Here is a 14,773-nt window from a genome sequence, read left to right as displayed (position 1 = left end):
TTTCCCCACTTGCCCAAGCTGGAAATATATAATGCATTTACAAAGGTTTAATTGCCCAAATAGAGCTTGTCCCTGACACTGTCATAACTTACCCACATACATCCTTTAAATTGAAATGATTCAACTTCATGTTCACATTGTTTCTGTTCAAAAGCAACTATTCTTTTTCAACTTTCCTTTACAAAACATTTTAAATACTAAGAGTGGACTTTCAGTGACAGAGAAAAGTCTGATGTAAACTACTTCTTTTTGACTTCGCATCAGACTTAGAAATACATTGTAGTAAAACTCAGCAAAGGTTTGAGCGTCAGCCAATGGGAGACTTCATCACTTCATCTAATTTGCATATCATGTTGTTGCTATTTAAATAATGTCGAAAGCAAGTGAAACTTAAGAATTTCATAATTTTCTTTATAGCAGGTCATAACTTGATAATGCATCCAATGTTTCTATTAGTTGGATCAACATAAACATGTGCGCATGGTGTGAAATTGCACTTTAATAATATGCTGAGTTTGAATGCAAAATCAGATGAATGCTATTTTCAAAGTTTTTTTTATATTTTTTTTATAGGAAAGGCCAAAATTAAATCTTTTCAATATCATTCACTACACTCATCATATAACAAGAAATGTTCTTGAAAATACCATCAAAATTATCATCATAATTATCAGATATATTTCAAGCATTTTCTTTGATTTTCAGCAGTTTTAATCTCAATATCACAAGTTGATATAAATGGATATATTGGTTTTTGCATTTAAATTCTTCATATCAACAGTTTGATTAATCTTTGCTTTCCCCATCCATACCCAAGACCAAAAAACAAAACAAAACAAAACAAAGAAGACAATGAAAACCAGTCGCAGAGGTGAAATAAGCTTTTTCTTAGTCACTGCGCACAACATTGACCTTTGCTAAAGCAGTTTGTATCAGCTATACTGTGTAAGACTTGTGGGGTTAGTGCTTTTCATGTCTAAAAGACAAAATCAAAGTTATTCTGAATTTTCATTTGATTTCTGCGATATGTGGATTCTGCAATTACGGAAGAAAATTGAAAAATTAACGGCAAGTGAAAATTGTTGCAAATTTGGATACAAGTATAACGATTTATGCACAAAAGCAGTGAAGGAATCCATTCTGTACAATAATGATGTTTTCATTCAGCGCCATACCCAGAGCAGTAGCAGAAATACAAAATGCATGAATAAGCATTCAGGTATCTTATGTTGTTACAGGTTTTTTTTTTCCTCCTTTTTTTTAACAGGTACAATGTAGCTAGCAAAATGAAGTATATACAAATGAGATTTCTTTTGTCAATTACATAAATTTTTCCCCCAGGAATTATCTACTGCATTAAATACAAGGTACTGTAAAACCAGAAATGTTCATGGCATGAAACTTAAGAGATTTGAAACCAATCATCAGATGGCCTTCTCGTGACATGAAGCTTTTGCAAATTGGCAACCGGCATTCAAATCTTTGAGTTGACAAAAACTTTTGAATGCATTTCATTCAGTTTCGCAAATCTTGACTCCTCACAAAGTTTCTAAAGTTTCATGCATGCTACAATTTCTGGTTTTAACAGTACTGTTCATTGCTAAATGAATGCACAAAGTCCCAGAAGAACTACAACTTGTATGTACAATGTATGTATGCAGAAAGAGTGCTTTTATGTGGTCAAAATTAACCCGTTCCTTACGGGAACCTGGTATACCAGGTTCCCAAAGTGAAGACGCGAGTGCCTGCTTTTGTGACCTAAATTTGTGTTTCTTTGTGTCATAATGCCCAGAAAAATGGGTTTGATGAAAAGATAAGAGTTTATTCTATCAGCATTTGTTCTCTTTCTGTTGGAAAAATGTGTATATCTCAGTATTATTTACCTTTTTCTGATTTAGTTTGCCCTTGTTCTGCTATAAAAGTCGTATGAACAAAGCTGAGCTAAGTAGATTTTTGTGTTCTGACCCTATTCACCTCGTACCTGGTTTTGTGTAGAACAAAAGAGTCTGTGAGCATATCAGCGCACGCTCTATCCATACCTCGCACCTGATTGATGTTTTCATTGTCTATGACACATGTAGTTGACTGTGGAAAGGGGATACATGCACCGCTTGACTGCTTTTGCACGGGTGGATCATCAACCTCTCCGTTCTCTGTGGACGGGCAAAGGGAATCTCGTTTGGGGGCATTAAGGGCACTCAGAGAATTGCGGAGGAACGGGTTAACATCAAATAACCAGTTTGCTGTAAGCGTTGAATAACAAGAATTCAGCTGCCACAGTAAACGCAAATATTTCATGAATTTTACAACACGCCATGATAATAACTTTGATCCCAACACAAACAGGACGTGAATGCGCATATTTCTCCATCTGTTACCGTAGGCCCCACTCCATGATTGCGATTTCAACCACTTGCAAAATTGTTCGGATGGCACAATTCGCTAAATTTGTGGGGTATACAGTATGAATTCTGTCCCTTCAAATAGTACAGTCCAACCACAGATATCTGGTCATCACTTCTCTAAATCTGGATGAGCTCTGGTCCTGACAGAGCCAGACAACTAAGGTTGGACTAAAGATTATACCTGAAGGATACATTTTTTCCCCTTTAACTGATATCACAGCTACATTGTACTGCCAGAGGTATGAATTGCAGGCACAAGGCGCAAGGTCTAATCCATGAAAAGCGTGAGTAGCACCAAGTGTATCGCATGATTTCTAGGGAGCGTGTCGACTTTGCGAAGGGTGGCAAACCGTTACACCACTAAAATGGGTGCCAAAGCAAAATAAACAAAAGACAAAGATGCAAAATAGGGTTACATCTCTCTTTAGAAGCCCATAAATAAAGTGATAAAAAAAGAATAAAAAATATATGACTATTAACTCTTTATGCACCACAGTGTAAACCCTCTGGCCCAAATTCACAAAGGTGGTACAATTGAAACCATGCTTTAAACCATGGACAAAGACCGTAGTTCTGTATGGGGCACCAAGTCTCGCATGGCCTATTTCGTTACGAAATCCGTCATTTCGTCTACAAAATTCACTTCATTACGAAATGTTAACATTTTGTCGACTAAATAAAATGATCATTTCATCGACGAAATGACTGATTTCGTAACGAAATAGGCCATGTGACACTTGCCGCCCCATAAAAAACTATGGTCTTTGTCCATGGTTTAAACCATGGTTTCAATTGTACCACCTCCGTGAATTCGGGCCCATGTGTGCCATACTATTTTGAGACTGCAACGCAGGCATGCTTTGATCAAACATTGTTTTTAAAATCTGTGTAACCTTTTATATACTTCTGTTATGCTGGACATGCAATGAGCAAAGTTGTACAGAAAACTCCAAGCTTTGCTACGATGCATATCTTACGACAAGTCTATGATTAATTTTCTTTCATATAAACCATTAGCCAGTACATTATTGTATTGGCATGACTTTGGCACACAAAACAGTGACAGAAATTTTGAAATTACTCTTAAATCCAATAGGAAACACCGCTTGATATTCCATCACCACATTATGCAAGCACCAGGTGAAATGAATGGAATCGTGAGTAAAGCTTTCACTGTACTATGGCATTTGGCATTTTATCGATCGCTTTGGGCAGGTTTTTGCGATTGAAGAAAACATGCAAACTTGGCACGCAGTCAACTGAGGCAGGCATGCGAACATGGCACACAAAGAGTTAAATGGTAGAATTGTAATGGGGGGAAGGGGAGGGGGTTGGTATGTTGAGTAGCGAGTAGCCCATGCTTTATAAAAAAAGGAACTAACGGACTCTTCAATATGTGACCTTTAACTGCAAAACCCGCAGCAGTTGCCAGATAAGAGCTTTTATATTTACCGTTATATGTTTCTGTCAGCTAATTCAACAAAGATTTTTCAGCACTGAAATGGCGGACAAAATCTATCACACCCAGTGGTGATTCCAGTCTAGCCAAATGTATTGTGCGCTAGACACACACACACACACACACACACACACACACAAGAAAAGAAATTGCTCTCAAATTTCCCAATATCAGCTGATTCAAAAGGATTTAAGGTCAATCACAACTTGATGAACTCATTGAGCTATTAAGAATGCTATTCACAATTTCTTCCCTAAAGCAATGCCACCGCCAAATGTTTTGAAATGATTTGGCTCATTGTTATGACTTCACATAGCGATCATCCCAAGTAAATTAATAGCAACTGCTTTCTACTCTTCTTGCCAAATTACCACTGCACATTCCCAGATACACTATAGAGCTGAAAATGTCATTTGTTGCAGCAATCCACTGACTTTTTACCTTGAGAAATTTGGCACAAAACACTATCAAAACATCTACAACCATGCATAGCATAAAGTACCTCAGCCAGGTACAAAAAAAACCCCCAAAAAACCCTGCAGTGCAATTTGGTCTGAAACTGTGATAACAAAATTGGAAATAGGAGGAAAGTCAACCAAAACAAACAATTCTGGGGGTGGATGCACGAAAATCAACCGTCAACATCCAAAACTGAACTATTTTCAGACCCAGTGGATATAAAGTACAGTGTAATGTTCTGGGGATTTTGCAATACAAGGTCACACAGGAAAAGTCTGCAATACACTGTAATCATATAGTTACTGCCGAGTGTCAGACCAGATGGGCAAGGTACGTGGGGAGATGCCACGAACGGAGGCAAAGGCGGAGGGGGCTGCTCGGCTAAGGCACAGACTTTGGAGGTTAGGAAGACAAGAGAGAGAACAAGGAGGAATACAGGAAACGGTATCTCAGAGGCGAGTGTAAGTATGGAACGAGTACAGTGCACCGACAAGGAATACTGCCAGATGCACATAAAATTCATATGCCTACACTCAAGTGGTACATGTATATACAGTATGAAGATATTGCATGTTCAGAGGTGTAACATAGCACTCGACATTCCAGTGGGACTTACATGTATATTTTCCCAAAAGATTACATTTGAGGGGAAAACACAACTACCAAGGGACTGCGAAGAGTTACATTACAATAATAAACGAGACAATATTTGTTGTATCATAGGGTCTTCATAACTGTACACAGTTTCATTCTTACTTTGTCAAGAGCTGGTTAAATTCTGACATTGTAATGCTTGACATGATGGCACTGCAGGCAATATAACAATTTCAATATTTGCTGCATCAGTCATGTGACTGTGTTGTGACCAATCACTGAACAGTATGTACACGTAGACCATTTAACATATACAATTATGTGACCATACATCACAAAACCAACAAAAAGTCACACGCCCTGTTACGTGAGGACTAAAACTAAGCGAAACGGGTCAACCGAGTCAATCTTGAGTTTACCATATATTTTCTGAGAGAGCAATTCCTCTACCGTATTCTCAAGTTTGGGATCATAAAACAAATGACAAACTTGGTTTTTAGCAGCTTTTCTAGAACACCTTTTTTCTTTTTTCTAATTTTTAGAAAGGTGTGATTAGATGTGTCTTAGAGGCTCTTTTCATTCCTTAAAAACCCTTAAAAACTCTTATAACTTTTGAAAGGATGATGGTAACTGCTTTGAAAGTTGGTATTAGTCATGGTTGGATGTGTAGATAGAACATGCTCAATGTTAGCTTAATCCCATAGTTCTCTCCCTGTTGTTGCTAAGGATTTTTACATTCTGTTCTTTGTCTCATTCACTGAACTTTGTCTCATTCACTGAACACATGGCTTTGGTAAGATTAATTGATTGAATAGACCCTATACTTCAAAGCCTCTTTTTTTTTCTGTACACACTTTCCAGAGTGTGTGTTTTCCTTCCAATATTTAGATAGGTTAGGAGAGTCCATTTGAATTGAGTTATACGTAATTTCTAGTTTAAAATGTACTCTTTTAGAATCTGCCTATGACTAAAAATCCACGACTGGCAACTCCTTGTTAGTTTTATGATGTAAAGTCACATTTTGATATCAGACTTCACAAATGCCTCAAAATATGAAATCTACAGAAGGAGCATAAGTCCAACCGTAGACAACACACAAGCGTGTGCTTCTCGACATAACACTATGCATTAGAAAAGAAAAATATGGTTGCGGTTTATGCGTAGAGAGGCTGAACCATGCAGAAATTTGTTAGACCTACAAAGTGTATCAAGTCATTTTGGCAGCATTCGACTTAACTAGTTGTATTAAAAGTTGCAAGCAAAGCATGCATACTACACATTATTATGTCACATATTTGCTAATGTTTGCCTGAGTGGTGGGTATGCAGCAACAGAACACATTTTTTGCCTGAATGAGAGGAATAGGAAAAGCTGTCATTGGTAGCAACAGCTCATAGTAATTAAAATGGGATAGATGATTTATATGTAACATTTTTTTTTTCTGATTGTTGGTGCAACAGATTACTAAAATACATCTCTTTCACACATCAAAAAATATTTTTTGACCAAAGATACACTTTAACAGTGATGTACGCTGCAAACAAAGGCAATCAGAATCTGGAGCAGAGGTAACAGGAAGGAGGTGTATTGATTGCAAGTTGCACTCCACGTAGATGAGTGGGAGATGCCCAGGGGGGTTGAAGATGGTTCCCATGACAACCATCAGCCTACTTCAGTATACTTATGATCTATCTATACCCATCAAAAATCATTCACGCATCACTTTACATATTGTAAATGTCAGCTGACAATGGAAAACGAGAATAAAAAAATACAACCTGTGCTTCAAGTCATAGGTCTGATTGCAAAAGATCTCAATAATCATTAAAATATATATATATATATATATATATATATATATATATACAATTATATATATATATATATATATATATATATATATATATATATATATATATATATATTTTTTTTTTTTTTTTTTTTTTTTTTTTTTTTTTTTTTTTTTCTTGTTGATGTAGTGGTCATGAGACATAAAAAGACATGTTTCCTTGTTGAGGGTGATATTTTTTTTTGTTTTGTTATGACACATACTCTCCATAGATCCCAGCTGAAGTGAGCTTAACCCTTTTTGTGCCAGGGACTTTGGACAGTGCGTACAATGATGTGGGGGTTTTCTGTGCTAATCCCCACCCACAAGGTTATTAAAGACTGGTCCTGAAATGGTTGCAACGGTCCGGAGTCTCTAGCATTAATTTCTGTCTGTTTGAGTAGCTTGCTGCCAGCATGGACTTACTACACTCATGGACTATGAACGGCGGTCTTTATTTGATCCGACCTGCATCGCCGCCACCTGATTATGTGCATCTTGATGAGTACATTCAGATGTTTGGACAATGACGATTATGTAATTGTGCATCGTTACTGACAAAAGAACTGTTTCCATCATTTCAATCTCAATTGGCTGAGGTACCTTGTCAGGTTCAACTGCATTTATATAAACACTAATGATAGGGAGCAGCAAACCTCTAAACATGACAAATTTGGTAAGATTTGTAATTACTGACTGAGGTAGACACTGGTGGACACACATGTAACATTGCTTTATGGTAAGACATACATGTCGTCAACTGTTACTGCCCATGTTTACTCTGAAACAATGTGCAAAAAATGGGAAAAATTAGATTACATATCACATTCAGCTTGCCAAAATATTTGCTATCTCTTTTTAAGTGCATGCACTTTGCAAATGAAATTGCTTGAGCGATGATTTCCTAATCTACACTACAACTGCACATATGTATTTTTTATTCTTTTTTTGATTTAAGAGAGTTACCATCTTGTGCGCATATGACTTTTAGACTTTTCAAAGGACCGCTTTGTTTTTATCAAGGCTGGCTGTCGGCAGTTATGATGAGATCAGGGGGGTGTTTCATCAACGTTTGTCAGCGCTGACAACTTGAATCACCATAGTAACAGTCAGTGACCAGAGCATCTCAGCCAATCAAAACCAAGGATTTTGCTGAAATTGTCAGCGCTGACAAACGTTGATGAAACACTCCCCAGAGCAGAAAGCATTATTGTTTTAAAAGTTATTTTGATGCTTTTGACAAAAAACAGGTGCATGAATCAATTCAACAAGCAATGAATGTCCATGTGTAGTAGGTCCACACTGCCAGCAAGTATCATAATGACATTCATGGATTCTTTAGATGGCAGCCACTCCCTTATAATAGTTCAGCTCTCTGGATAGTCTTGCCACCAGCCCACTGTGGATATAATCTCTTCCATTCCAGTGTGTATGTTTTATCACTGTCACCTTATCGCCGGACGCCAACTCACCATTCGTCATCGCAAACCTACTCTTGAATTGGTGGCCCCACCAGCCGACGAGTCTGCCAGAAAAACGGAGAGAAATTAATCGAGTGAACAGCTTGCAGAGCAGACAATAATAGTAATTTAGCAATAATTCTCTATTGACAATGAGTCGTATCCACAGAAAATCACTGAACCATTGAGTCTGTTTGTGATGGTAACTGCAGCTAAAAAATATATGCACACACACACACTCACTCATGAATAATAGAGCAAAACAAGCACCAACAATGTACATATATCGCTTTGTAATCATACTATGTTCACATGTTCACATGTTTCATGTATCTTCAGAGTTATCAGAAAGTCACATCAAATTAATAACATCATGCAAATCATTACAGCAGTTCAGAAACAAATTTAGAGGCACTTCCCGTATTTAATAGCAACAGTTTTGTATATTCTGCCAGTATTTTACTCTTTACTTTTTTCCTTCTCCAGCCTGCTTTGATTGTGTACCATTTGTGTTCCATATGTTTTGTACCTATATATTTTAAGTTTAGAAAGTCTTGTATTTACTTTGGGGCCTTTTCCCAACAAGCCTGAAAGACTTTAATTGGTCCCCCACAATGAATATGTTTATACTATGACTTGAAATGTAATGATCGTTGTTTTTAATGTGGAAATAAATGAAATGAAATGAAATGAATCTAACCTCAACTGACAGTCTTCTTCTGAATTTGAAATACAACGATTACATGTGGAATAGATAAAAGAATAAAGTGCATCTGACTCATCAAATTGACCTAGAGTCGCAATAACTTAGTTGTGGTGACTTCAAAAGCCTGGCAGCATGGGGATACAATAGAGTGGCAAGGCCGGCCCGGCTTGGATATATTCAAGAATCCCTGAAGCGAGTTGTGTACAGCTTTACCACTGATCTCTGTGTAAGTATGCACACAACTGAAAGAATCTCGATCAGAATCGGCTGTTACTGATGAGCATGTATGCTTCGATGCTCGTATTCGTCAACGGAGGCTATTCGCGGTTTTCGAATATACCCCGGTGGACAGCGAATGAAGATGGATTCAATTTGGCCACCCATGTTTCCTCACGCTACCAGGGCCCTGTTTCATAAAGCTGTTCGTACTTACGAGGGACTGGTGATCAGTTCTTATGTGCTATACTTATCAGAATTTCCATAATTCAGCACAAGAACTGATCACCAGTCGCTCGTAAGTTGTTCGTAACTTTACGAACAGCTTTATGAAACACCCCCTGGTCTTTAACCAGGGTGAGGGTTGTACTGGGTGAGTCACTGACCAAAAACAATGATATTTACGAGTATTTTTTTTTTCAATGCACATCTGGAAGATGTGTGAGGCAGTGACAATATCACCTCAACTAAAAAATTGCCATTATTTTTGTCGTGACTGACAGTTTTCCTGTTCTATGACGTTTGCTCCTGTGACAACTGCTCCTATGAAATATATGCATGCTATGAAAGCCAAAAATAAATTCTATCGACAAACATAACCCTAATCCTAATCCTCACATCAAACTAAACCTAAAACCCTATCACAACCATAACCCTAAGCCTAAGTCCTTGGAGAAAATAAGACTGGAGCAATTGTCGCAGGAGCAAATATCGTGTCACCGTTTTCTTTCGCCGTAGTTTCGACAGGTCAAAGGTCAAACTGGAAGAGCATGCCCTCATTGACAACACAATGCACTACTGAGTGAGGTAGCGACTCCCACTCAACTCACTTGGGGGGGATGGTGTGCGCAAGTCTGGAGTGTAAGAAGGCCCCAGCAAGTGATCCCGCCCCAGAGTTCAGGTACTGTAAAGGATATGATAGAGAAGAGGTCACAGTTTGGGGCATGGTGGTTAGAAGTGCAAATGCAAGACATCACTTTGGCTTGTGTGGTAGCAGTCCATACTAAAACTCACTTGAAAAAAAAAAAAAAAAAAAAAAAAAACTGAACTCAAATACAATCATAAAACTAAATAGTTTCAAATTGCTTGGAAACATGAGTCATATAGATTACAATTATGTACTATCATGATACTGTATATTGGATGATAATATGCACAACAGTATTAAACAGTCTTATTATAAGATTTCTCTAACACACACACAAATATGGAACAACTATGGCATTCTTACATTTTACAAGTCTGAAAAAAATGACACTTGACCAAATCACAGATATGGAAACTTAACAAGGGAAAATGGTATTCAACTAAATCACAGATATGGAAACTTAACAAGGGAATAATGCCCCTTCCCCATAACTCTAATACTGGTTTGTGCAATATCATTATTTTTTTTTTTGCACAATCATCCTTGTCAAAAAGTTCCATCTTCCACTCTAGTTATCATTTAGTACAGCGCTTCTCAATCATTTATAACCCGAGGCTCACTTTGGCTCCTAGAATTTTTTTTTTTTTGAGGTCCAGCTAGATTGACCGAAAATTCTTTTTTTTGTACCATTTTTGGCAGACATCACGTCCCATCTGGGAGAGCTTTGCGGCCCACTGGCTGAGAAGCGTGGATAGTAAACGTGAGGCGGATTTTCTCCATAACATGACATATCAATTGCGTATAACTGCATCTATAAGCATCTTAGAAATCCCCCAAAACAGCTATGCTGTACCTGCCCCATTTCTTTTGAAGTTATGCTGATGATACTCCATTTCTGAACGAGCAATCTCCTTCTCATTCTTCCCCTTTTCTTCACAATCACGTATTACACTTCTTTTTATTCTTCTTTCTATTCTCCTTCATATTTTTGTTTTCTTCTTTCTATTCTCCTTCATATTTTTCTTTATTGCATTTCTTTTCCTCCTCTTTCTCTATCAGTTCTTCTTCTGCTCCTTCTGCACCAACTCGCTCTCCTCCTATCTCTCCTTCTCCATCATCATTATCTATCTTTTCCTTTCTCTTCTTTTTCTGTCCTTCTTCCTTATCATCATTATTGTATCCCTCTCTTCTTTTTTAACATTTCCTCCTTCATCTCCTATTTTTCATTTCATACTGCCTCTTCATTGTAACATGGTGACTTGCGGGTGCTCAGAAGTGCTGGGGCCTTTGCGACACACGCCCAAGTGTCAAAATGTTTAATGAGTTACTGCCATATATACGTGATGTGAATGTTCCGTCCCCTCCATATACAGTGTACCCTCACTCTTTGAAATTAAGTTTATCACAGAAGGAGAAATATCCAAAAACACTTCTTAAAATAAGATTCCCACAAGTATCGAAAAGTAAACCTACCATAAACCTTGGTACCAGCACTTCAGAACTGGGCAATAAAAAGAAAAAAAAAATGAGAAGAGAAGTCACGCGAATGGAGAATGATGTGAAAATAAAGCGTACCTTGTAAGAACACCAGACGGCGAAATCAACATCCCAGTCATGCAGATTTATCTGTACATTGCCAACAGCGTGTGCAAGATCAAAGCCGACATGGCAACCCTGGAAAAAGAAAACAAGCAATACACAAGAAAGACCAAAAAAAAAAAAAAAAATCGAACAAGAATACAGCAAGAAGCTTACTGCAATTTGTAGCATACGGCCAAATCCACTCTCTTTGCTACGGTACATTGTATGTACCTCTTTCCTGTTTAATGGTAAGGAAATGCATTGAAGCCATACATGTCATTTATTCAAGATATTTTAACCAGATTCAAACAAACAAAAATGTGAAAGTATTGATGTATGGCTGCAGCAAATCACGTCATGGAGCAGCCATACATGCCACTACCGCACGGATCATCGGATTCTAGCAGAACATGAAGATTATTTGATGCGTGGCTGAAGATCTTGCAGCCACACAACCAGCTGCTTTAAAAGCTGGCCTTAGGCTGATACACAGCCACAAAAGGGTAGTAAATGCTAAGGAGAATCATGCGCATGCCATTACCGTATGACATTATCAGATTCATATTGAATTTCAAAGACCGTGGTAATGTGCCTTGAAGCCATGCTGCGTGACTACAGATTAAACAGTCCAAAAACCCTTGGCTATCGCCTTGTGTGTGTACCACTGTTTTAAAAGTACCTTGTATGGGCACTTCTTACTACAAATGCCTTCGCTGATGTGCATCATACTGTATGTATGATATACTGGAACCAGTAAGTGGTATAATATCAACATATGGTTCATCCGACTGACATACAAAACTGTAGGAGATGGTTAGAGATGATAAAACATCCACCAATGCACAAGAGCAGAGTTCTACTTTTAATAAATCCTGTATGTACATGTAACTGGACAATGGTGAATGCGTATCCACACTAAAACGTACCTTAGAATGGCCCTTTTTGGTGATTTCAGGCATGTTGAAGAGCTGACCGGTGTAAAACTGGACGGCTGCCAACATCACCACAGCAACACTGTCTCCCTCCTTCTCAATTACGCTCAAAACATCTTCTGTCCTCAAGCCATATTCTCCCTTTTATACAGAGGAAAAAAACAAAACAAAGAAAACAAAGCATAGTTGGTTTTAATTAAACATTGTACTCTAACCCATTGAGGACAGACCAATTTTGCTACAATACGCATTTCCCATAAATACCTGCCCTAGTATTTTCTCGGGACTCGTCCTAAAAGGGTTAAAGAGACAAAAGTTACAGTGGACACCATACCATGATCAGGTTGATAACCTTTAACCCATTGACGACGAGTCCCGAGTATACTCGGGCAAGTGTCTATGGGAAATGCGTGTTGTAGCAAAATCAGTCTGTCCTCAACGGGTTAAAGAGGAAATCCACCCCAAATATGAATAAACTCCAAAAGAAAGAGAAAAAAAATCCTTACAGAACGTTTCAAAATGACAAAAAATCTGTTAAAAATTAAGGAAGATATGACATTTCTAAATTTCACATTTTTTTGACAATTAGATCTTGACCAGTCCTTGTGAATATTCAAATGACCTAGTTGATGATGTCATACCCTCACAATTTTTCATGTATGTTAGGAAATTTAGTGGAACCCTTTTTAACTACAACAGGTAAAGGCATATTCACATATTCTACATGTATGTCAGAAGTAGTTGTGGAATCTGAGATTTTAAGATCTATTTTTCTTTCTTCTACCAAATAGGGATGTTTTCTTTTCTTTTTTTCTTGTCTATGATCAATCTCATTGCCTGTCTGCCCGCTTGCCTGTTTGTTTGTCTGTCTTACTTGCCTGTCTGTATATCTGTCTATCTCGCCTTGCCTGTTTTTGTGCCTACCTATCTGTCTATCTGCCTGTCTGTTTTTGTTTTTCTGTCTGTCTGCCTGGTTGTCTATCTGTCTGTCCATTTCTCCATCTGGTTGCTAGTCAATTTTGCTAGCCTGACCATCTGTGTTTTTTTTTTTCCATCTTCCACTACACGGCATTCCATTCTTGGCTAACCAAGGTCCCATGTCACCAAATCACATTGCAGCTTATGATTAAGAATTTAAGTTTCTACAGCAGCGACTGCAAATAGTACTCTGTTACACACACGTAAGCTGTTGCTATGGCGACTGCAATTATTGTACCACACACAATGCCTCTCAAGCTCTTTCTGCATTCTGGGGCACGACCAAAATGGTGCCGATTCTACACAAAGACTCTGAAGTAAACATCTCTGTTGCAACTGATTGACAAATTGCCCTACATCGACGTAAATAAGCACTGAATTGATCAGTGTTTTAGTAGTAGCCATGATAAAAGAAATCATAGGCGTACATACTCGAGCAGGATTCGAACCTATGACCTCCTGATCTCCGGACAGGTGTCATCTCCACTACACCACCGAGCTTCCGCCCGACAGCGAGTGTTGGTTCTAATCTTTATGTTGATGTATTTACATCGATGTAGGGTAATTTGTCAATCAGTTGCAATGAAAACATCTGGACGGAAGAATTTCATGAATTTGAATAACATCTCTGTTACTGAACTGAAAACGAATAATTGATAATGACAAAGTTCACCGAAGACTTAAAAGTTTTTCTGTCCCTTTTGTAACCATGAAAAATCATATTCCTTCCAAAAGCTGCTATGATGTAGAGGTAGGTAATTTAGGCCTTTCCTTAGAATAATAAAACTGGAACATCTCTATGATGAAGGGGAGATAAATACTATAGATATCCAGTGAATTTATTTGGACCAAAAAAAAACAACTAAAAACAACAATTCCAGTTGTTTTTCTTGGTACAAAAGGGGAGCATATTCTTCACTTACGTGGGGTATGCTTTTTTAATTTCTTTTTCAAAAACTCTGAGGCGTATTAAGATGAGATTTCATCCAAGATATTGGGAGAAATTATCCTTCAACCATGCAAAATTTTGTGACATTTGCAAAAAGGATAATCTTTATAGGGATGGTTTAGTTTTGGCTGAGATGGGGATTCAGGTCTTAACTTTCTGTGATATAATCAGAAATCACAATACATATAAAATTAAAAAATGGCACACAATTCTAAGGGAAATTAAATGTTTATTTGATGAAAATCAGTTTCGAAATGGCCGAGATATTCAAACACAAAGAGTTCCTATTAAAAGGTGAGTTCCCCCTTTAATCAGGACCACTTTTGTTTTTTTTTTGT

General features: G+C 37.7%; 1 protein-coding gene across 1 annotated transcript in view; it reads right to left on the bottom strand.

Annotated features, from left to right (window-relative positions):
- Window positions 1-14,773, bottom strand: part of LOC139729095 (kynureninase-like) — an 80,088-nt gene that overhangs the window by 8,129 nt on the left and 57,186 nt on the right. Inside the window, exons 8-11 of the mRNA XM_071640017.1 lie at window positions 12,503-12,649; window positions 11,571-11,669; window positions 9,958-10,031; window positions 8,218-8,270 (exon numbers count right to left, since the gene is read on the bottom strand). Of these exons, the coding sequence (XP_071496118.1) occupies window positions 8,218-8,270; window positions 9,958-10,031; window positions 11,571-11,669; window positions 12,503-12,649 (373 nt within the window). The remainder of the gene's footprint in view (window positions 1-8,217; window positions 8,271-9,957; window positions 10,032-11,570; window positions 11,670-12,502; window positions 12,650-14,773) is intronic.

This window comes from Diadema antillarum, unplaced genomic scaffold (genome assembly GCF_040938485.1).
Source record: "Diadema antillarum isolate AM-2024a unplaced genomic scaffold, OU_Dant_1.0 seq00000217_RagTag, whole genome shotgun sequence".
Classification (NCBI taxonomy): Eukaryota; Metazoa; Echinodermata; class Echinoidea; order Diadematoida; family Diadematidae; genus Diadema; species Diadema antillarum.
The sequence above is the reverse complement of the archived record's forward strand: the minus strand, read 5'-3'. Positions and strand labels throughout refer to the sequence as shown.